At 41.4% G+C, this 24,195-nt stretch overlaps 1 protein-coding gene across 1 annotated transcript; it reads right to left on the bottom strand.

Annotated features, from left to right (window-relative positions):
* Nucleotides 1–162: 162 nt before the first annotated feature.
* On the bottom strand, nt 163–20,375 carry SCCPDH (saccharopine dehydrogenase (putative)). Its single transcript, XM_077344293.1, has 12 exons — nt 20,059–20,375; nt 16,811–16,923; nt 15,030–15,110; nt 13,732–13,861; nt 10,388–10,437; nt 9,365–9,495; nt 8,977–9,094; nt 8,275–8,394; nt 8,130–8,186; nt 7,097–7,208; nt 5,197–5,278; nt 163–1,121 (listed from the first exon to the last, which is right to left on the bottom strand). The coding sequence occupies exons 1-12, from the start codon at nt 20,243–20,245 to the stop codon at nt 1,016–1,018; spliced, it is 1,287 nt and encodes a 428-aa protein (XP_077200408.1). The 5' UTR covers nt 20,246–20,375; the 3' UTR covers nt 163–1,015.
* Between the last annotated feature and the right edge of the window lie 3,820 nt (nt 20,376–24,195).

Below are 24,195 nucleotides of genomic sequence, written 5' to 3' on the forward strand. Positions count from 1 at the left end.
TTCAAAAAACATGAAATACTTGCCTGAAAAAATTAAACTACAATTGGATGTGAAATAGTAATATTACATTCCTTCTATATTGACATTTAAGAAACAATGTGTTTTGAGCTATGGGTGTTGATTGGACTCAAGTAAGCTACAAAAGTCACACCAAACAAAAGCCAATCTAAAGCTATATTTTATTACGTTACAAATGAGAACTAAGGGAAAGAGAGCTCACAGATTTGTTACTTACATATTAGTGCCATGTTTTTTGCCCTGAGATTATCAATTTAAGAAATAATGTCATGCTTCAATTTAACATATTTGTTTTGCTAAAAGTATTTATATTGCACAGTTAGTATAAAAACTATATAGTATTGTATTATGATGTTGCTTTCTCTAATGCTAAAATACTGTTATGCAGGAAAGTCCTTATTACTATTAAAATTAGTTGTCAGCTAATTCCCATGAAGAGCAATGTGACAGTGCCTCTGTGGACAAAAGTAAGGATAGGTTTACAGTAACTGTAGCTGAATTGAGGACTTTAATGTATTACTGAGACACTGTACCCTGCTGTCACAAGGCTGCTCACCAGAGAAACCCTCAGTTCCTTCTCTTTAGCTAAGGCACAATTAATTCACTTACAATTAAATGTATATTACTTTCATAGTGACTATTCTAGCAATTAAAAATTACTTATTATAGCTAGCTTGATTCCCACTGAAAAGTTACATGTTTGAAATAAACCTAACCATTTCTAATTAGTATTAAGTAGCAATACTGACCTAATTAAAAGATCACTATCAGTTAAGGAGTAATATATTTTTCCCTTATACAAATTTCTAATAGTAATAATCAGTCTTACACCAGTTGCAAGCAATATATTAAAAAAATTTCACATTTACATACAGTTATTTTGTAAGTATTTTATTAAATTTAGCGAACATTCTTAACTGAGCTTTTAGGGGGGAGGCATACAGATACCATATAGAGGCTGTTGGTTGTTCAGTTGCTTTGGAATGCTTAACTTCTTTCAGACTTCAGGCTGACTAATAACAGAGAATTCAATTCCATGGTTGTTGAGTCTGTCAATAAGCTTTGTTTTGGCGAATGCAGCTCCAGGAGAATAGACACCACCTCTGTAAAACCAGCCATATAGTTGTTGTTAATGATACATTATTTCAGGACAGTGGAAGTAAAAAAGAAATTTTATCATGATATGCTGACAGCCAGAATTCATACAGACAATGCTACACCATCTCTTAAGAAAGCGGGAACATAAGCCAAGTAAAACCAGACCATAATACCACACACTTAATAACAAACCTAGTTTAAGTGAATTCAAGCATTGTGTGGTAAAGTAACTAAAATGACAAAAAGGCTTATACTGCATTTGGCAAGCAAGCTTTGGTATGAACTATTTTTGCTTCTGCCAACTTAACCATTAGGGGACCTGTGAGTGTGGAGCATATGAAGTGAGACCACATGGCTTTGGAGGGAAAAGCGAAGGACTTGGGAGCATAGATTGTATTTTCATCAGTTCTTCCTGTTAATGGCCAAAGCTTAGGAAGGGAAAGAAAAATAATGCAGATAAACGACTGGCTATGTCATTGGTGTCATCGGAGAAAAATGTTTTTTGACAATGGATCATGCTACCATGATAAAGCTAGGGAGATACTTTCCCTCACAAAGGTGGGAAAATGTCTTTGCAAAGAGTTTTGTGGACCTGGTGAGGAGGGCTTTAAATTAAGTCCAATGGGGGAGTGAGACATACATTCAAAGCCTAGTTTGATGAAGATAACTGTAGATGGGAACCCTGCAGATTTAAAGGGAATGGCACATATGCAGGAAACTATTAACTTACAGGGAAGTTCAAAAACTAAAAGGCTGCGGTACTCGTATGAAGGATTATGATGTCTCTACACTAATGCACAGAGTATGGGAAACAAGCAGGAAGAATTAGAAGTCCTAATAAAGCAAGGGGACTGATCTAATAGGCATTACAGAAACCTGGTGGGATAACTAATAATTAGAATAATAGGATTGAGGGGTACAACTTATTTAAAAGGAGCAAATAAAGAAGGGGAGAGGAGTAGCACTGTATGTTAATATATACACTTGTGAGGAAATATGTGTCTGAGCATGACAGTTCAGGTGAGAGTCTTGGGGTAAAGATATAAGGAGTAGGACATAATAGTGGTACTATGGTGCGTGTCTGCTATAGACCGCCAGACTCAGCAGAGGAGGGAGACAAGACCTAGTAATCATGGAAGATTTCAATTACCCAGATATAGCTCTGCTAAAAATTAAAAGTCCAATAAATTCTTGACTTGTCTTGCTGACAACTTCATTTCTCAGAAAGGGGAAGGGGCAACCAGGGGGCCTGCTATTTTGGACTTGATTCTTACCAATAGGGAAGAACTGGTTGACAAGGTAAAAGTTATGGGTGCGCTTGGTAGTAAGTGACCATGTGATTTTGGACTTTATGACCTTGAGGAAGAGAAAAGCTGTATGTGGTCAAACATACAGGCTGGAGTTCAGGAGAGCAAATTTTAACAAACTTAAAGTTATGTTGGGTAGAATCCCGTGATCAGAAAAACTTAAGGAGATAGAAGTCCAAGAAGGTTGGGAGTTTCTCAAAAGTGGAATACTGAAGGCACAGTCGCAGACAATTCCCTTGAGAAGGAAAATTGGGAGGAACCTAAAGAAATCAGGATGGCATCATAAAAAGCTTTCAAAAGAACTGAATAATAAACAAGACTCATTTAGGAAATGGAAGGACCTTATAACCAAGGAGGAATATAAATAAATAACCAATGCTTATAGGGAGAGTGTTAGAAAAGCTAAAGCTCAGTATGAGCTTAGGCTAGCAAGAAATGGTGAAAACAAGAAAGGGTTCTTTAGTTGTATTCAAAGTAAGAAACAAATAGGGACATGGTCGGACCATTGCAGGCACCAGAAAGTGACATGGTAACAAGTGATGAAGAGAGGGATGAATTGCTCAATTCCTACTTCTCAGTCTTCTCTTATGAGGGGAATTGTGATCGACATAGCAAAATCACATAAGGAAGGGGTGTTGTGGCCTAGGATCGCTGTAGGGTTATTCCATAAGCACCTAGTTTCTTTAAACAAAACCAAATGTTCTGGGCTAGATGAATTCCATCCATGGGTACTAAAAGAACTTGCAGATATAATTTCTGAGCCCTCTCTGTCTATTATTTTTGACAATTCTTGGAGAACAGGTGAAGTACCATAAGATTGGAGGCAGGCAAATCTTGTCCCCATCTTCAAGGGAAAAAGGGAGGATCCAGGTAACTACTGACTGGCAAAATTTTAGATCATCAGTCAGTCATTGAGCAGCTAGATTAAAGTCAGCATAGCTTTCTCAAAAACAAGTCATGTCAGACTAACCTTATCTCTTTTTTCAGAGAAAGTTACTACCTTGCTAGATCATGGGAATGTTGTGGACATTGTTTATCTTGATTTTAGTAAAGCTTTTGATAAGGTTCCATACGATATTCTTATTGGCAAGTTGGTAAAATGTGGAAAGGAACCTCTTAGTGTTAGGTGGATCAAGAACTGGTTGACAGCACCCAAAGGGTGCTTGTAAATGGTTCATCATCTTTTTGGAGAGGTGTGATGGAGTGCCCCGGGGATCTGTCCTGGGCCCTGTGTTGTTCAACATATTCATAAATGATTTGGATGAAGGAATAGAGGTCGCTTATTAAATTTGCAAATGATACTAAACTGGGAGAGGTAGCAAACACACCAGAAGACAGAGTCCGGATATAGAATGATCTTCACAGGCTGGAAAACTGGGCTAAAATGAATAAAATGAATTTAATAGTGAAAAATGTAAAGTTCTGCATTTAGGTAGGAAAAATTAAATGCATCACTATACGATGGATGAGACTTGTCTTGGCAGTAGTATGTGTGAAAAGGATCTGGAGGTCTTAGAAGACCATACACTGAACATGAGCCAGCAGTGACTTGATTGCTAAAAAGGCAAATGCGATTTGGGGCTGTATTAAAAGAAGTATAGTGTCCAGATCACATAAGCTGATCTTACCACTTTACTCTACTCTGGTAAGACCTCACTTGGAGTACTGTGTTTGGTTTTGGGGAACCACAACTGAAGAAAGATGTAGAGAAAGTGGAGCGTGTCCAGAGGAGGGCTATGAAGATGGTGAGGGGTTTGGAGACCAAGTCGTATGACGAAAGGTTGAGGGAGCTTGATCTGTTTAGCCTGGAGAGAAGATGACTAAGAGTTGATATGATAACCTTCTTCAAACACTTGGAGGGCTCTCATAGTTGTTTTCTGTTGCCCCAGAGGGTCAGACTAGAACCAATGGGTTGAAATTAATTAAAAATTTCAGCTAAATATCTGGAAGAAGTTCCTCACAGAGTGGTTCCTCAGTGGAACAGGAATAGGTGGTGAGTTCTCCTTATTTAGAAGTTTTTAAGCAGAGGCTAGATTGAAAATATAAATAAACTAGTAATCAAGTCCGCTGTATCTAAATACAGCGGGCGCTAGACCAGGGAGCCCCCGGCAGGCTGCCAGGGGTTCCCTTTGTGGGCAGCCTGAAGCGGCGAGAGGCTCGCAGTTGCTTCCTTCAGCAGGCTGAGAATCGGCCGGGCCAATCAGCCGATGGTCTGTCCGAAGGGGCCAATCAGGCCCCTTCCTCATCACGGACAAAGCCCTCCCCCCAAGAGCTTAACGAATTATTTAGTCATTTTCTTCAAGAAGCTAACCAGGGTTGGCCCCATTCAGCACTGGGATAGAAGAATACCAAGGAAGTCCAGGATTGCCACTACCCAGAGGCAGGCAATGGCAAGCCACCTTGGAACACCTCTTGCTAGGAAATTGCAGCCAAAGCAGGAAGAGTCAAACTGTTGGCCCCCATTGCCCCAGAATTCCCCACCACCCTCCTAGATTGCTCCAACGTCACCAGGGGGGGCATACTGCCCACTATGGGAACCCCTAATCTAGATTGTACCAACATTTATCTATAATCTCTGACATATTTCACTACTAGTGAGCGTCTTCTAAAGAATTATCATGCACATTCCAACTCTAACCCTTAGAAAGCACCAAGACCAGCAAATATATAATCCATTCAGGTGCAGCTCAGGCTTACTTTCATATGAAACGGTGACATTGACCTGTCAATACAAAAGTTAGCGATATTTTACACCGAGGACATCAAGACTCACTGTTTAGGAAGAGAACTCTTGTCCTTCAGAAGTACCACAGCTGCCTGAACCATGGCTATGGGTGTAGCAACATAACCAGCCTCTACAAGAAACAAAACATCCCCCTAATTAAACTCCCATAACTTTTACCCTAGCCTTGGATGCAATACATTATTACATAAGGGACAGATACCATGAAACATCTCCCTGAAACACCCATCCTTTCCACTGCCCAACAATTTTTGCTTATGGTAAATGTCATGACCTCAATTTATGACTATACTACTGACCTCACACACCACGTTTGAACTCTGTAAATGCCCCTCCAGCTGTTTTAGACTTTATGTAGTTGCCATCAGATTTTTCTTCCTCTTAGGTTTACAGTGACCTACCACTCATAAATGACCTTTTTCAGAGTAGTTTGAGGCCACACACTATGGTTACAGCCTGCTCCGGGGCACAGATCCTTACAAATATATAATGTTATTGTGATCGTTATACACTTTTATTCACAACAAATAGCATGTCTGTGTTTCACAGTAATATTTTCTTGACAAAGAAGGCTAGAAAAATGAGATTTTATCTGATAATGGGTTTCTGTCACCAGTGCATATCTCTGTGTATTAAGTGCTGCCAAGTCACTTCTGACTTATGGTGACCCTGTGCTTTAATGACCTCCAATAAGTCCAATAATTAACAGCCTTGCAAAACTAAGGGACATGGGAATGTTCTTGAGTCAATCCATCTCACATTTGGTCTTCCTCTTTCCCTGGTCCCTTCAACATTTCCTAGCATAATTGTCTTTTCCGGTGAGTCTTGTTTTCTCATTTTGTGACCAAAGTACAATAGCCTCAGGTTTGTCATTTTGGTTTCTGGGGAAAGTTCAGGCTTGGTTTGATCTAGAATCCACTTTTGTCCTTTTGGCAGTCCATGGTACCTGCAAAATTCTCCTCCCAACATATTTCAAATGATTCAATTTTCTTCCTGTCAGCTGACTTCACTGACCAACTTTCAAAATCATACACAGTAATGAGGAATACAATAAGAGCTGGCTTTTATATCCTGCTTTCTACTCTGCAGTGTCTCAAAGAGGCTTCCTCTCCCCACAACAGACACCTTGTGAGGTAGATGGGGTTGAGAGAGTTCTGAGAGAACTGTAACTGGCCCAAGGTCACTCAGCAAACTTCAGGAGGAGGAGTGCAGAATCAAACCAAGTGCTCTAGATTAGATTCTGCAGCTCTTAACTAGTACATCACACTGTTGTAATGGTTAGTTATCTATATTTAGGTCACCGGTATCACATCTTTACACAAGGATCTTTTCTAGCCCTTCCCATCTGATTTCCCTTTGGTTGATGATAGAACCAAAGAGTAGAAAATGTTGAAAATGTTGAAAACATTCATTTTCTTCAATTCAGTATTTTTGTCTTCTTGATGCTCAGTTGTAATCTTCCACTTAGTTTCATACCTAATGCAAACCAGTATTCTACTATATACAACTGAGAAATTATAGTTAGTACTGAATTAGATATGTAGAGAATATTTCATGGAAGAGAGGAATGTACCAGCCCATCACTCATACCCATAGAAACAAGAAGCCAACCACTTTAAACCATTTAGCGAGATTGTTTCGAATTGGAGGTTTTAGCAAAAAAAGTTGGAATTATTTATGGAAAGTGAGCGTGAGTTTAATTAAATTCTACTTTCCACTGAGGGGAAAAAGATTCACCAAAGCATACCTCTGTGTGAAGGAATTTACCAATTAATGTATTTTATATATAAGCAAGAATTGGAACTTTGCCAGTTCCCTTTCCCACACCCTAAAATCGAAGTCACTGCCTCTTTATATACATGATGATGCCTTACTATGTACTCAGGCACAGTTTCATATTAATAAAATGCTACAATATGGTTAACTCTACCTGGTCCCTTCACTTGAGTGCAGATTTTTACATTTGGTTTGCCCTCTTTTGGATCCTGTCCTACACTGTATCCCTCACCAAAAAAGGTCATTTCAAAAGACGATCCTTCCATCTGTAATATAAAACACAAGAAATAAAAAAGTATTAGATTCTGGGTACAATAGAATTTGCATTAATATAACACTGAATTACACCCTAATTCATATGTCTATTTTTGAGGCGAAAGAATCACCGGTTGTAGTTTATTAACTCACTTGGAGACAGATAGGAATGAAAAATAAAAATGAAAGTGAAGACGATACCCACGACAGAACTTTGGTTAGAAAAGCTATCTGACTTTGCTAAATTGGCGAGACTGATAGTATTAGTCAATAGCTGACCGGAAAATGAATTCCAAAAGCAATGGAAGCTCTTTGTGGACTATCAAATTAACCAATGATTGAATGGAGGTGAGGAAGGGGGGATGAATCTCTCAAGAGAACCAATTAATCATTGACAATCTTATGTGTGTGTGTATATATAATCAATAAATATTAACTAAAAAAAAATATATTAAGTAGGGTGCTGAGTGAAGTGGGTTATACAAACCATGTCAATCCAGTCTTGGTCCACCAATACTAGCTCTCAATTTGTTTCTGGGCACCATTCAAGGTGCTGGTGTTGACCTTTAAAGCCTTGTATAGCTTGGGACCAACATACCTGAAGGAGTGCTTACCCACCCAACCACTACTTTTATCTTTGCAAGCCTGGCTATGTCCCTCCTTCTGATATTAGGTGGGTGGCTTCCCAAAAGAGGACCCATCTGGAACAGAAGATAGACCATTTCCTGGGTAAGAATTTCCCCTCACAAGCACTTACATTTTTGTCAGGGTTAAATTTCAGATTTTCTTCCTTCATACATTTCAAATCAGCCTCCTGTTCACTGATACTGCAACCTCCCTGGGACCAAGATTTTATCTAAACATTCTTTAATTATTATTAAACCTGCCCTGCAAAAAAAACAGTATCAACAAAAAATGAAAGTACTATTTACCTGTTTTTGCGTTGGCCCATCCTTTGTAAAATATCCTCCAGAGAAAAACTCAGGATACTGAAAAAGGGACACACACAGTAAGTTTCAGGATACTAGGTAAGAATATCAAACTTTAGTGTATTTAAAAAGTTTAAAACAAACCTACTTTTACAAGAAGCTTTCTTCCAAAGTTGAACTTAACAAGAATTAAAAATAAAAGTCCAGCAAACATCAATTTAATGACAGAGCCAATGCCTCCCACAGTTGCATATGCAGCATACTGCACCTGAGCAAAGGAGAAAACTGGTATAGTTAACTGTAGCCATGTGCATATTATTCTGTAGTACAAATGTCAGTAACACTATTTATTGAGAACAGAGCCCTAGGTAGACCACAGCCCATCACTACAATATGACAAATAACTGGCTATTACTACCATTTTTCATTATGGGCAATATAAGGGTAGTTCTAGATGTCGAAAAAAGCTATACCCATTAGTGCTATGACTGCAATAGCAGGGATCCAGCATCAGTACTGCTATATCCAAGTGTTAGGTGGCAAAACAGGGTATCCAACTGCTGCTTAAAAAATAAAGTTGGTGAATGCTTAGCTTAAAAAGAAATAATCCATTTTAGAAAAGGAGATTACAAAAGAAAGACCTAGTTGCCGTTCACTCTTACTTGTTCATTTAAGAGATTTACATGAACACTCATCTATATAAGTGGTACAGTGGGAATAATAAGAAAGAAAACAAATGCTTCCAAGATGTTTATAAATGCAGACAAACACTGGGAAATTCTGACATATGCATAACTGCATGCTGGAAACATTACAAAATCTAAGCGTATGAACACATAAGTAAACTTACAGGTGTCTCCTGCAAATGTGTGTGCAAATAACGCTGAGTTCTTTTTACAACAGCGACATCTGATCCCATGAATGGAATGGAATACTGAGAGAGTTCGTTAGAGTAAAACACGGCACCTCTGTCAACAAAAGCAAAAGCAATTCAAGTTCAATGAAGTCTTTGAGCCAAGACACTAATTTTATCTAGTCCTTTCAGATAAAACATCTTCATAAAAGAATTAATTCCTCTATATTTTTATTTCAGGAAAAATCGTGGAAAAATCACTTAATTCAATTAAATATTTAAATCATCAGAAAGTTGCCTCACCATGCAGTTCAGATTGGCAACACATTATGACACGTAAATGTTAAATATTAAAAGCATTAATGCATATATAAATTGCTTATACCGTCTCTTCAGTTTCGCTCCAATAACTGGAAGTGATTTGTGTCCAATTTGTCTTCTGATTTTCTTCAGATTCTCTTGATCTGCAAATCCATAAACTGCTGATTTCCAGGTTCCATCATGAATACAGGAACCCTGTTAAAATGTCATATATACAGCCCACTAAATTAAACTTTTAGTTATTTCAACATAGCCACAGAAATTAAACACATTCTAGAATGCAGCTGAAGGCAGCCTACATCATCTCTTTTACCTTTCCCAAAGTCTATCAATGCATCTTCTCTAATAGAAATAATAATTTGCTGAAAATAATAGGATTAGGAAAGAACACAGGGTATTTGGTGCCACTTGTGTTAGATAACCACCCCATATCAAGAACATTTCTGTTCATAAATCTGTTTTATTGGGCTGGAGAGTATTCTTTTTTCCTCTTTCAGTGTTGCATTTGTTCCTTTTTCTGCTATATTACAAATAGGGATAGGGATGGGCATAAACTGGCTGACAAACCAAAGCTTGTCACAAATTTTTGTTGGTTTGGAGTTCATGAATCAAGTTTGTGAACTGAAAAACCACAACTAATTTGCAGGGCAGTTCATGGTAGTTTGTGATCCTTTCTGAAAAGCAGGAGTTTACCCCTGCATTCTGATCTTCACAAGAACGAGCTGACCAACTGTTAGCTTCATACTGCCGAGTTCTTTGGTTCAAATAACTTGGACCCATTTAAACCAACAGCTGACCTGACTGGGGGGGGGGGGATTTCCCCTTACCATCTCAACGGCAAGCTCCCTTGTGCAGCCTTGTTTAAAAGGGCCAAACTGATGTTGCATTACTCTAGTACTGACAGAGGAATGCAGAAGCAAATCCCCAGGAATTTTATTCTGCTGTCCCTGACAGTCATGCAGGCTGCCATTTCCAATATGATAATGATTAGCTAACTATTTTTCTCTGCCTTCTCAAAGAGCAATGATTTTATTTTGTGTATCTGAGAGATGCTGAACACAAGCTTAGCAAACAATAGTTAACAAACCTCAGGGCCAGATTGTATGTTCAGGAAACTTTCAATTGCAGTTAAGGTACCTTAAAAAGAAAAAGTGAATTCATGGTCATAGTGAAGAACCAAACTGTAGCTGCAAACAAGATAATTAAAGCAATCAATATTATGCCATCTTCTACTATGTAAAAGGCAAGCCATATTGGCAAAAATGCACTTTTTAAAGCAGTGAATGCTAGGAGTGGGTTTCTGAATGATGTCAGAATGCCAGGAGGATGCCACGCCTCATGCCTCCCCCCCCCCCACAGTCAAGTGGTCCTCAAGTCCATCCTGCTCTAAAAAAAGTGCCATTGAGCAGGAAGAGGTGGCTTAAACAGTGTACAAAATGACAGGGTGGCTGAAGGTGAGAAATGGTTGTGGCGGCCAGTCTCTCACTCTCAGTTCCCTCAATCAGTCATTGAGGCCTCATGGTGGTTGAGGGGGGAAGAGGGGAGGGGAAGCAAGGGAAATCCTGGCTGTAGCTGAAGAGACGATGTCAGGTGGGCAAGGCAGGCATGAAGGGTGTGTTCTCTCCCCTGCCTTCAGGTCACCTCCCCCTCAGTCAATCCCTGCTTCAGAGCTACCCTCTTTTACTGTAGCCCATCACCTACCCATCTCTTGTAGAGCCTGTTTACACTATAAAAGAATGCCTATTACAATTACAAGCAGAATTAATTCACATGAGATACCAAGGAAACCTTGCACTATGGTTGAGGCCAGGAAGGGAATATCAATAACACCTATCAGCTAGCCTCCCAAGAAGAAATCAGAACACTGTGGGAAGATGCATCTCCCAAATAAGGATACACTCCATAATAATAGTAACATTGATGTTACTATTAGATAGGTAATATTTTATTAATGATACTTGGGAGGGTTAATAGGAACAGTTTTAATGCAAATTATGGTTTAAAATTTTAATGTATTTATGACTGATATGACCCGCCCTGAGCCTTGTGGGAAGGGAAAAAAAGTTTATTATTTTATTACTAGGGGCACACCCCATTGTATCCAGGAATACAACAGGCACTGGAGCATGGCGGTAGTAAGAGGAAGGAAAGGAGTCAACCAGCAGGCCTCAGGTGTCTCAAAGCAGTTTACAATCGCTTTCCCTTCCTCTCCCCATAGCAGACTCCCCGGTGGGGTAGAGAGCCTCACTTGGAAGATGGCAACCCTTAGAGGAGGTCTCTCTGTGCACAGCAGTCTTAGTCAGGTTTATGCACACCTAGGTAGTGTGGAATTCCAGAACATGAAACTACACCAATCTGGCAACCTTACCTTCTCTCTGCAATGTTTTCTTGACCTGAAATAGGTCAGTGGGTGCTAGGTGGCTGGGGTGGGGGCATTAAAAACATTTGAAGCCCCACCTGCAGACTTCAAGGAATATGTTCAGACCATGGACAGGCCATGGACAGCCAATGTTCAGACCATGGACAGGTACCTGGAGATCTCCTGGAATTGCTGCTCATCTCCAGACTATAAAGATCAGCTCCCCAGGCAAAAATGGCTGCTTTGGATGGGTGACTGTGTAGCATTCTATCCCACTGAGGTTTAGGGATGCCAGCCTCCAGGTGGGGTCTGCCAATCCCCTGGAAGTTCAGCTCATCTCCAGGAAGTTAGGCTGAAGGGAAAGCTCTTTCCCCTCACATGCATCCCTTCAAAGGGAATGCACATGGCCCCAGACTCCCCTTGGTTGCTTGGCTGGTGATGTCTGCCCTTCTGAAGCCTAAGGCCTACTGCTGGCAACTGCAGTCCATGTTGTTGTCCGTAAGGCCAAGTCGTTGGCTAATAAAAGTGGATCATCTAGTTTCCCCCAAAGTCTCACTGTCTACTTTCCTGTAAAGCTAACTCCACTTGAAATCCTGAGCCACTTATGCCTTTGAGTTCATAGGACCTTCCTGGCAAATACTGTTTTTTTTTATTTACCAGGCCAAGCTTGAAAAAGTCACTTCAATTCCCATGTCTCTCCAGCCATTTACTTGTTTACTATTTACAGTTTCAGGCTGTAAATATTCTTTATTTAGATCTGTCTGCACTTTCCAGACTCGCAGGACTGATGCTAGTTTGTCTGTCTGTTCCCCAGAATACAAACAATTGCTGGTAACGGCTGGCCATAGCCCACAGCCCATAGCCCAGAAGGGCACACGCGCACCACTCCACCCCAGTCTCAGTCTGTAAGTCTCTGCCATTGTCTAACATTAGGCTTCTGCCATCATCTAACATTAAGCACTCACCAGCCACTTGCCAGCTCCGTCAGTGGTCTAAGCCTTAGGCAACAAGAGGGAGCTGGGGTTGTGTCATCTCCCTATTGGTCCCAAGTTCAGGGGTGTGGGGCCAGTCTGATCTTTAGTCCAAAGATCAGACTGGCCCCACCCACTCTTCGCCCTCCTAGGCCTTAGCTTTTTATATTATACAGTGAAACTGTTCCAGATTACGCTGAATCCTCCTAGATTTAACACTGGCCACAATACATGGCCTGGATTCAGTGGAAATCTCCTCTGATCGCCAAGGAACACCTTCTCACCTTCCTCTCTTGCCCTGCAGCACCCCAAATGCTGCTTCTGGAGAACAGGGATGAACAGCATAAGGGAAGAGCTGGTGAAAACTGCCTCCCCTTCTATACCTACAAATCCTTCCATTTATCCATTTTCTTGAACTGAAAAAGCCTCCTGCATGGAGATTCCCCACAGTGGAAATCACCAGATTATCTAGGATTATCTGTCCTATTAAGATCTTACCGACTAATGGAACTCTCCTGAGGACAGTTCTCAACACTACCAAGTTTATCTTTGTTGAACAGCAAGTCCAGGAGGGAGGCCCTTTCAGGCAGAATAAATTTAGAAACCAGATAATGCTAGTCACTGCAAGCAGCAGGAAGATGAGGGAGAGGCACCCTCATCAGGAATAAAATTTTCACAGTCAGAGTAGTTCAGCAGTGGAATAGGCTGCCTAAGGTGGTGGTGAGCTCCCCCTCACTGGCAGTCTTCAAGCAAAGGTTGGATACACACTTTTCTTGGATGCTTTAGGATGCTTTGGGCTGATCCTGCGTTGAGCAGGGGGTTGGACTAGATGGCCTGTATGGCCCCTTCCAACTCTATGATTCTGTGATTCTGTGAAAACGGATTAAAAATCTCATAAACTGGCTTTAATTTTAGAAGAGTGATGGATTTCAACTGTAAGCTGCTTTGGAAAGCCTATCTGGTTGAAAAGTGGGGTATTAACATAGAAAAGGCTTTTTGGCAAGCATACCGCGATTCTGTGCCTGCTCAAAATTTAAAACATCAAACAAAAACAGCATTACTGTTTTACACCAGTTACCAAGTATGAGTTTATTTATTTACCTTTCAAATTGTTTCTGGTGTATAATACTCCCATATCTGCTGGAATAGAGTCAAAGCCACAGCTTCCAACAACATATACCCCTTTTTCTGCAGCCTTGTCATTATATTTCAGGTACATTCCTTCCAGAAACTGAAACAGAAATCTAACCATGTTGTACAGAAAAAACAGGCAGTACTTTCTCTAATTTCTCAAACTTAGATAATCACTGTAAACCTAACTCTCACAATTATATAACTATTATCATAGTCACTAACTGATATTCCATTTTGGAAAGTTTTAGGAATTTGTTTTACATAGAAGGATCAAAATGTTCAATAAGTGCAAGTGTGTGTGTGTGTGTGTGTGTAGTGTCATCAAGTCATGGCAGATTAATAGCAACCCCTGCAAAGGGTTTTCAAGACAAGTGAAAAGCAGAGGTGCTTTATCAATGCCTGCCTTTGCAGAGTCTTCTTTGATGGTCTCACATCCCTGATTCTCTTCCAAAATCTGATGAGACTGGGCTATACCATGCGGCCCTCCCTGCCAATTAAGTGCTTACACATGGCTATAATAAACAAATATTTATGTTCTCTCTTTTCTGTAAAGGAACAACCTATGCTGTCACTGTCGCCACCACCATTTGACTCTAGTCACTATTTGCATGTTCACTATGTGTTTGCTGTAATGATAAGCAGATGTTTGCCTAGGGGATTGGGCCCTTAGTAACGTTATATAGTGACCATCACACCATTTTCCCCTAACTTATCAAGAAGGGGACCCATAGGACACTAAAGAAGCTTTACAAAAATATTAAAAGACCCTGCGTAAGCCTTACAAAAATAAGCAGAAGCATCCATGGATGCTGGGAAATGTACAGCTCCTCATTCACAGCATTCTAGGATGCTTAGGCAGAGATGTAATAAAATGTTAATTACAATCTGATGATGTGGAAATATGGGTATTTATTTATTTATTTATTACATTTGTATACCACCCTCCCCCGAGGCTCAGGGCGGTTCACATAGAACGCAGAGAACTATACACTTAACTCAGTTTTGTCAATAAACTAAAATGCAACAATAGTAACAATAATAATGACAATGATAACAGTTTAACAGGATAGTAATCAACAGGTCCATGGTTGAGATTGGTATGTGTATTCCTAGGAGGGAAGGTTCAGGGTCCCAGTGAGCGTTGTTGGTTTCGACCGACCTCAACCAAACGCCTGGTGAAAGAACTCCCTTTTGCAGGCCCTGCAGAACTGTTTCAGAAACAAGATCCCATAGATTTATCTCTTGTTTTTCCCAATTCGACATACCTGGGGTTCTCCACTAATGTCGATATAGCTGGCACCATTCTCAACACAAGCTTTTACTACAGGTTCTCCAAAAAATCTGTACTATAGGACAAAACAAAATGGATTACTTGTTTGAAAAATCAAACTATCTAATCATACTCTGCATAGGACTATTAACCAATGGAAGAATCTTTGCTGATTAACTATACAAGTTCAAATACTATAAGCTGTATCAATGGTTCTTGTGAGCAGTACGCAGGCAATAAACATAAAAGTGGTGAAGGAAAATAGATTTTATTAATTAGATTAAGCAGTCTAGAGCTACTGCAAGAAATTTTAAATCCCTTCAGCTACTGGGAACCCCTGGAGAAGGGCAATGGACAGATCCCCTAGAACTAGCCAGCTGCACAGCTGTGTTCTGCAGTTCCAGTCTGCATAGAAGATCTACTGGTTCTACTGGTATTTCAGAAGGGATGTAAGCATATTATTTGCTTGTGATGATTCTTCTGTAGATGTGTTTTTTGTCTGTAGACTACGTTACAGAAACCTTTGAAGTATACTTTCTCACAGCATACATCACCATAGATGACAAATTTGCCCTCTTTTTCACACAGGAAAAGATTATTCTTCTAAGATAATGCCTGGCATCTAAATTCACAAAATATTTTTTAAAGAATTACTCATTTAAATAGGGGCCAAGCTTTTAATATGAATAAATTGTTTTTAACAGATTAATCTAATTTACGAATCTACTAAATGCTTTCCTAATCCTGAAATAGTCAATGTTAGACAGTACAGTTAATAGATTTTCTACATAATAGGTAGAAAATTATGTTAAGGACTGTATGGCAGAAACTTGGAAAACTTGATCTTTTCTATCATGGACCTATTGCATCCCACCAATCTTTCCAGAAATCCAGGCACAAAAATTAAATGAGCAAAAATTAATGTATCCTATTTATAAACAGGAAGGGTTTAAAAAGGGTTTTAAAAAAGAAAGTGGTCTCGTTTATTCATTATAATGGTAATGATTTTAATACTAGCTGAATATATCAGATTATGCTTAATGTTAGATGCTAACCTGATGTCATGAAGAACTCCAAATAAATCTTTTCAATAATGTACTGCTATTTTTCATGATGTTTGTACACTGTTTCTATTCATCTACGAAATATGCAAGAAACAATAACTGACCTTTACCCTACGAATAATGAGTGGGTAGACTGAACTTTGCAACAGCATGAAGCAATCATTCCCATCTTCACCTTCCTCCCTGCCTACAATTTCAACATGCTTAACTACAACTCTCAGCTTTTAAGCAGACAGAACAGGATAAATTATTACTCATTATTTGTCATGTCCATTTCACAACTATATATATAAACAGTAAGAACAGACGGAAAATAAGCTAATGATTTTTTAAATTTAATTATGAAGAGTTATTCTTGCCAGATGTTCATGATACAACAAATTAGAAGAAAAATGAAAAGGGGAAAAAGAAGCTCCTTTTGGTTCTCCTGTTAATTAAATAACCAACAAGAGCAGTAAGTACAGCTACTTCAAAAAGTACAAGGCCAACCTGTATTCTCAACATATAATCCCTTCTCTTTCCCATTTTTTTAAAAATTTGTCTCAAGGGATTTTCTATTTTAAGATGTATTCATTTAGGAAACTTTTAAGTTTAACAGACTTCAAACATTTTCCTTTTCAAAAACATGATCCTGCAAAATGTAATGAACTTCATTTACAAAATGCACATAAGAACATTTTGTCTCCTTCCTTATAAAGAGCAAGATGCTTACAGGGCCTACGCAGTTCAGAACAATAGCTGCTTGTTTAGCCATATCAGCAAGAGATGTTGGATCACTGACATCACATAGGATTATATCAACTTCTGACTTCAGCTCTGCCTTCCCTGAAATTGGAAAGAAAAACGTTACAATGAATTCAAGACACTATATCTATTTCTGTCCAAACTATTCCTTCCTTTTTCTTAATAATCCTTATTAACTACTAGGCTAAGGGAAGAAAATAAAGGCTAATCCAAAATTCTTTCACAAACAAGTAGCTAGAAAATTAAATTCAGAGGCTCTCTTTGTTGTTGTTCTGACATAAATATGGACTCTACTATATCTCTTCCAAGGTGCTTTTTCAAAATATATGTTTGCCTGAGGGAAGATGGGGCCTCTCATCACAATATACCTCTAGAAAGAAGCTCCTTAGAAATCGTAGGGCACTACTTAAGAACAAGAAGACAACCATATAGTAACAAATACTGATATTGCAGTTATTTTATCTGAATTTGAGGTTTAAGATAAGCCATGAATCTAGTTTTGGAGAACAATTATAGCAATTATTAGTGATTATATGATATACTAGTAAATAAGCCCTCTGCAGTCTTAATGCACCGGGCGCTAGCTGGGCTCTGGAGTCGGCGGGGCCGGTGTGGGTGTGGGGTGGCACGCAGCTCGTCCGGGCCCCAGGAGTCGGCAGGGCCGATGCGGCCGTGGCAGCATGCAGCTCATCTGAGCCCCAGGAGTCGGCAGGGCCAATGCAGGCGTGGCGCGGCACCCCCCCCCCGCAGCGCAGGCTACGTGGGGCTGTGTGGAGTGTTGTGGCGAGGCGGCAGCGGAGTGGCAAGTCCGCGGCGTTGCGGCGACCTGGCCGGGCGGAGGCGAGGCGAGGCAAGTCATGGTGGCGGGCGGCTGCGGGCGAGGAGGAAGGGGGGTGGATCGGGAGGCACTTCGTGGCTCCCGATTTGTCAGTCTGGGGGAAGGGGCCTATGGGCACCCTTCCTCATCACGGACAGGGCCCACCTTTGGGGCCCTTAACAAATTATTTTATCCGCTCCACTAAGAGCGGTTAAAGAAATTTTTTTACAACTAGCAACTGAAGGACAACATCACACTTTTTTCCATTACGCAAATAATACATGAGGAAGCCTGGGGCTGTAAAGCAAAGGAATCCTGCAAGTTTCAACTGAAACTCATCAGCAAACCTATACAGGATTAAGAAGCAAAGTTGTGCAAGATTAAAAAAACAACAACAGCACCTTCCAGCAACACAGCACGTTCACATTTTTAAAGTTTGTATTTTTATGTATAAGTTCAAAATAAAAAAAAAATCCAAATGTGCTAGGTCGCTGTAAGATTTACTGTCTAAGCATGAGAGCCTTTTACCAGAACCAATTAGCTTAAAAGTCAGGAAAGAGAGAACATCCCTGTTTGGAGGTGCACAAAAGACAGCAAAAGTCAGTCTTAGATCAGTAACTTGTACTATTCATTTCACTTCAAATACAGTTACTGCTATTTTAATACGAAAGCCCCCACATGTCATTAAGGCTGCAATCGTAAACACGCTTACTCTGAAGTAAGTACTACTGAACTCAAGAGATACATACTTCAGAATAAATATGTACAAAATTGTGCTGAATATAACACAGCAAAGTGAATGTTAACTGTGCTGCACAAGCATGCAAACTGTGGGCTGGATTCAAACTCCAGCAAAATTGTAGGGCTGCAGCAAAGAAGGGAGTTCAACCACTCCCACAAGTTTTTGCTCCTTTATCGATTCACAAACATTCAGTTCTGAGCTATCCAAATTACAAAGTCTAGATCCAGGATGATCAAATGTTTAGTAGTCACCTTGTCCGTTCAATTTAGGAGGTTTTGGTTCAAGATCCATCTCCCCACGTACAAATCACTATCAGTCTCAATTTTCTATACAGGAACAATAAGGCCTTCTCTCATGAATTTCTGAGAACATAATAAAATCTGTGGAGTCATTTGCAATTAAAAGTGCTAACCAGAAAGTTCTCTTCCTTTCCAAATACAAGAAATGTACACAATCTAATTTCAGCACAAAGGCCAATGGCAATCTGCATTGTCTCCATCAGGCAAACCCTTTTTCCCAGCTCCAAAACTAGAAGGTACTGGGAAAAACTGAAAATTCCACGTGGGTATCCTTGTCAGTTTGTAATGCAGGAATCCAGTGGCACCTTAAAGGCTAACAAAACATATTCCATCAATCTGTTATGAAACATAGGTAACTGAAACAAATGCATAGGAGTGTAAGTCTATCAGGTCCAATTTATATACACAACAGAGAGGGTGGATGTATTTCAATGAGAGGCTGGTTCAGTACAAAACCTAATCTTAAAACCATGGGTGTGAAATTGCTCCAACTGCTGTTAAATAATTAAAATTTAGTGTAAGATGAAAGATAAGCAAAATGAATAGAAAGATGCAGATGTATCTCTTTAGTACCGTTAGTGGTTTTCTTGAAGCAATTTCCCACTGCATTTTTCTTGAAAAGTTCCTCTGTAGGACAAGAGTTATTTTCAGAATAGAAGCAAATGCCTCAACAATTAAAATGATCCATTAGTTTCTGAATATTGCGATTTTTGATGCCAGCCTTGTGTCCATTTATTCTTTTGAGTAAGGCCTGATCCGTTTTGACCAATGTAAACGCCATCTCCATCGCTGGGAAGCAGCAGAGACATTATGGTGACGCACCTGCAAGTCAACGGAACTCTGCACTGCCTACATTTTACCTAGTCGATCCCAGCGGGGCAAAGGTGTTAAAATATGACATGCGCACCCCCCCGTCCCGAGGGCGAAAAGGTAACATTAAGGCCGAAGTCCAAGATGCGCAGACGCCGGGGTCACCAGCGCCCCTGCGGCCCAGCCCCAATGCTCCAAAGGCAGCGCTAGCACCGTCCAACCCGCCCCTCTCCACTCGCTAGAGGCAGACCGAAGGCGACACAGGTGAAGCCACAGGAAGAATCTGGTTTAGGTCTAGTTCAAGTCACGCCACGGACCCAGGCCATCAGCAAACACCACCCCAGCAAGCCTAAAATAGAATCTATTCAGTCGGATATTAACTTCACCGTGCTCGACTCCTAAATCCGACTGCAGCTGAACCCCTCCCCCCCCCCGGAGGGCGCGCGGACGTGGGCCATTGTTTTGGTTTTCGCATCACGGAGGGAAGGGAGGTGCCTCTGCGACCCCTTCTAGCCCGCGCCCAGAGCGCCCCGTGCCCAGCTTCGTACCCAGCTTCTCGGCCGCTCTTTCAAGCACGGCCCGCAGCTTCTCCTTGCTCCTGCCGGCCACGGCCCAGCGCACGGAGGCTCGCAGCTCATCCTCGGCCGCCACCCGCGCCAGTTCCTCCACCACGAACTGGCCGGTGAAGCCCGAAGCCCCGAAGACCACCAGCTGGAAAGGCCGCCCGGTCGCCATGGGGACAAGGAAGCAGCTCGGCCGGGCCCCGCGTCCTCCGCTCAGCGCACACAGCAGGCAAAGGGCGCGCGGCCGACAGGCTCTCAACGGCGACAGAACGCACCAAGGCAGGCAGGGGGCGTGAACAATGGAGCTGGCTCCACGCGCTCCAGGCTCTGGCCGCGTCGACGTCACAAGGCGCCTGTAACGGCAGGCGCGCTCCCCCTCCCCCTCCAGCTGCGGTTCTGACTAGCGGCCGCCACCCCTCGTCCTCGTCCTCGTCCCCCCCCCGCCGCCGCCGCCGCCGCCGCCGCCGCGCGGCCCCCTCCAGCGGCTGAGCTCCAGCGGCCCCCCTCTTCCCACCCTTTCCCCCCCTGGCCGGAGGCGCTTAACAAGCCTCCCGTGCGGCCCAGAAACCTGGTTGGTACCAGGGTAAGGGCGACTCTAGGAATCCCAGCATGGATGCGATATGAGGAGAAGACCTTTTAAGATGAAAGTTTTATTCTGGGAATAAGCTTTCGCTTGCATGCATGCGCCTCAGATACGAGTACGCTGCGACCAACTACTGAGAGACTCCCTTGGTGTGTGTTCAAGTTTCATAATCTCTGTTAACTGCATGCATCATCATTAATGTAGATGTAGATCAGTGACCAGGTTCTCAGCAGAAGAGCGTAATGCTGGCAGCCTTTGGGATTAGACAGCCAAACTTGTCTGGGACAGACGATGACCGGACTTGGCAGAGGAATAGACTACTAGGTACACTTGCCCGGACTGTGCTCTGAAAACAAAATACATTAAATTAAATAGAAAATAATTAATTGTATTTACAGTACTTTAAAATGTTCAACTAAAAAGATTCATGTAGTGTTAGAATTTAAATAAAAGAAAAACTCAGTTTTCACATTGTAGCATCTTGCCTTTGGCAGCATTTCAAAATCTTGTCAAGGCTCAATCACAATAATTCAGCCATGAGGGGAGAGGTAGTTTCTCTGAAATCAGGTGATAACAATGCAAAATTAGGCCTGAATCTGTGGGAAATGAGTGGGCTGTTTGAAAGATTTACACTACGAAGATACTAGAATGTTAACCTGTTATCAGATGCCAAATCTCACTTTCAAGGCTGCTTCTTGTCTATGACGTTTCACTTCAGGCAAATTTTAAGTTTCTTGACGATGATGGGTTGTACCAGTGGTTAATCTTGAATCTGCGATTACATACCTAAATATATACAATATATTGTCATTAAATGTCCCACAAACCAAATGTAGTAGAAGTCACTGTACTTGCTTACTCCAAGAGTGGAAGGGTATTTGAGGGAACAGCCCTCAGATGGCTGATCTCCTTCCTCTGGGGTTAGAGACAGAGGGTAGCAATAGGAGAGAGTATCTAGCCGTCATCAGCTCACTTGTGGAGTCCCACAGGAAGCAGTCCTCCTATATTTAATATCTTGCTCAGCTGGTGTGGAGGTTGGGTTGGGTTGCCACCAATATGCAGAAGACACCCAGCTCCTGATGGATGACCACCGTGACTCTCCTCTGGAATCCTTAGCCAGATATCTGGAAGCAGTGATGAGGTGGATCAAGCAGAATTGTCTGAAGCTCAACCCTTCAAAGACAGGCCAAGCAAGGAAGCGCACCTACCCAGCCTGGACGGAATGCAACTATCAGCAGCTCGCTCCACCAGGAACCTGGGTGTGATCCTCCATGATCCTCTCCAGGTCACGAGAGTAGCACAGCAGGCCTTCTACCACCTATGCCAAGCCAAGCTACCAGCGCCCTACTAGGCCCCAGAACACCTTGTCACAGTGATCCATGCGACGGTATCCTCTAGACGGGATTTCTGCAACTCGCTCTACGCAGGCCTACCCTTATTCTTGATCTGGAAACTACAACTGGTTCTTTGTTGGAGTGGATGGAGTGAATCACTCTTTGGGAAGTACAGGCAAGCAGGCAGTCCTTGAAGCATGCAAGACACTGACTGTGTATGGCCTTGAAGATGAGTACCAGCATCTTAAACCTGATCAGGTATTCAGTTGGTAGCCAGTGCAACTGCTGGAGAACCAGGGTAATGTGGGCTTTTCATGGTGTTTGGGAGAGATTGCCAGCAGATTCATTTGGGACCAATTGTAGTTTCAGAGATAAGGGAAGGTCTGTGTAGATCAAGTTGCAGTACAATGGATCATTGTGACGAAGTGTTCTGGGGTGAGATAGGACATTAGTAGTTTACTTTGGTGAAGATGGAAGAATGCCCACTATGCTACTCTAGTGACCTGATCTTTCATTCTTAAGAGTTGAGGATCATACCTAGGTTCCTGACCGATTGTATTTTTGTAAGTGGAGCTCTCTCTGTTCATACTGGGGAGATGCACTTCCTGGTGTAACCCTTTCCCACCTATCCAGAGGACCTCTGTCTTCGAGGGGTTGAGTTTCACATGACTACACTGAAACCGTTCTGCTACAGCCTTCAAGCATCTGACTGACTGTCCATTAGGAGATAGAGCTGGGTATTGGCATATTGGTCATAGCTTCAGATGGCACATGAAGATGTTAGTGTTGGAGAGAGTATCACTGCCTGTGGGACTCCACATTTGAGTTCACAGTGATGTGATTGAGTCTCCTCTTTGTCCTCAACCTTGGAGAAAGGAAATCAGCTATTTTAGTGTAATATATCCTCAACTTAAGCTACCCAAAGCATTGTGAGGATAAAATTGAAGCAGAGAGAATGATATAAACTGCTTGTTTAATGTTTAAAAAATGTATTTTAATTATTTTACCACCAATATCTATAACGTATGATGGGGAAAATTGTCCAAATTACTATGTTATTTCAAAGTGTTGGTATAGAATCATAGAGTTGGAAGGGGCCATACAGGCCATCTAGTCCAACCCCCTGCTCAACGCAGGATTATCCCTAAGCATCCTAAAGCATCCAAGAAAAGTGTGTATCCAACCTTTGTTTGAAGACTGCCAGACTGTATAGACTGTATGTCTATATAGTGGTCATAATTTTACATGAATTTTGTTAGAAGCACAAAAATACTATTCCAAGGAGTCCCCTGTTTCCCAAGAGTAGCATGGGGGGGGGGGGATTTAGGGCTGGAGTGGGAGAACAGAAACCAAAAGATTTCTGCCCGTGGGAAAGCTTTGGGAGGCCAATTGCTATTATTTCAGACTGTGTGGGAGACCATAACTTTACATGAGAAATATAAATAGTACTGTTAATTTATGCAGAAACATGCCCATGCTTGTGCATCGATGTGCAAGAAAATGTATTACTAAATTTGTGCTACACTTGCAGAAAATTAAACATACCCGAATGATCAACATAGATGATTAAGAGACTGTTTTTTTGCTTTTTTTTAAAGGGAAGATTGTGTGGCGGTTCTACGTTAGTGAAGCAAAATAGAAGTGCAGTAACAATTTAATGACTAACAGCATTTATTCCAGCATGAATGTGCACAAATCACAGCTCACTTCTTCAGATAGTATGGAAATCATATTCCATATTTTGAAAGAAAAATTACCAAATGGTTGAGAAAGAAGCTGGAGGACAAAGAGAGACTTGGTCTGAATCCCATTATAAATCTTTCAGGTATGATTCTGTGTGTAAGGGATAAGAACAGATTAGGTTGTTACACACAATGGATTATGGGAGTTTCCAGCTACACAAAAGTGTAGTTAGGATAAACTACTATTAATCAAGGAAGAAGCGTTTGACAAATGAGGCTTGGAGTGGCTTACATCATCATCAGTAAAATATAATTCAGTAGACAGTATGGGGTAAATGGTAACGAGTGGAGAAGGCACTGGCAAACCACCCCATATTGAGTCTGCCATGAAAACGCTAGAGGGCGTCACCCCAAGGGTCAGACATGACCCAGTGCTTGCACAGGGGATGCCTTTACCTTTTTAGACATCTTTAAAACAATAAAAATATATAGCACATTTTAAAACCAAGGATATAAATCTTCT

This window comes from Paroedura picta, chromosome 1 (assembly GCF_049243985.1).
Source record: "Paroedura picta isolate Pp20150507F chromosome 1, Ppicta_v3.0, whole genome shotgun sequence".
NCBI lineage: Eukaryota > Metazoa > Chordata > Lepidosauria > Squamata > Gekkonidae > Paroedura > Paroedura picta.

Coding starts and splice junctions, on each gene's coding strand:
- SCCPDH (XM_077344293.1), bottom strand. CDS start 20,245: ATGGCGACCGGGCGGCCTTTCCAGCTGGTGGTCTTCGGGGCTTCGGGC. Junction 9,496..10,387: donor ACATACAATCTGGCCCTGAG/GTTTGTTAACTA, acceptor ACATTTTAACAG/GGTTCCTGTATTCATGATGG. Junction 9,095..9,364: donor GGAGCGAAACTGAAGAGACG/GTATAAGCAATT, acceptor TTTTGTTGACAG/AGGTGCCGTGTTTTACTCTA.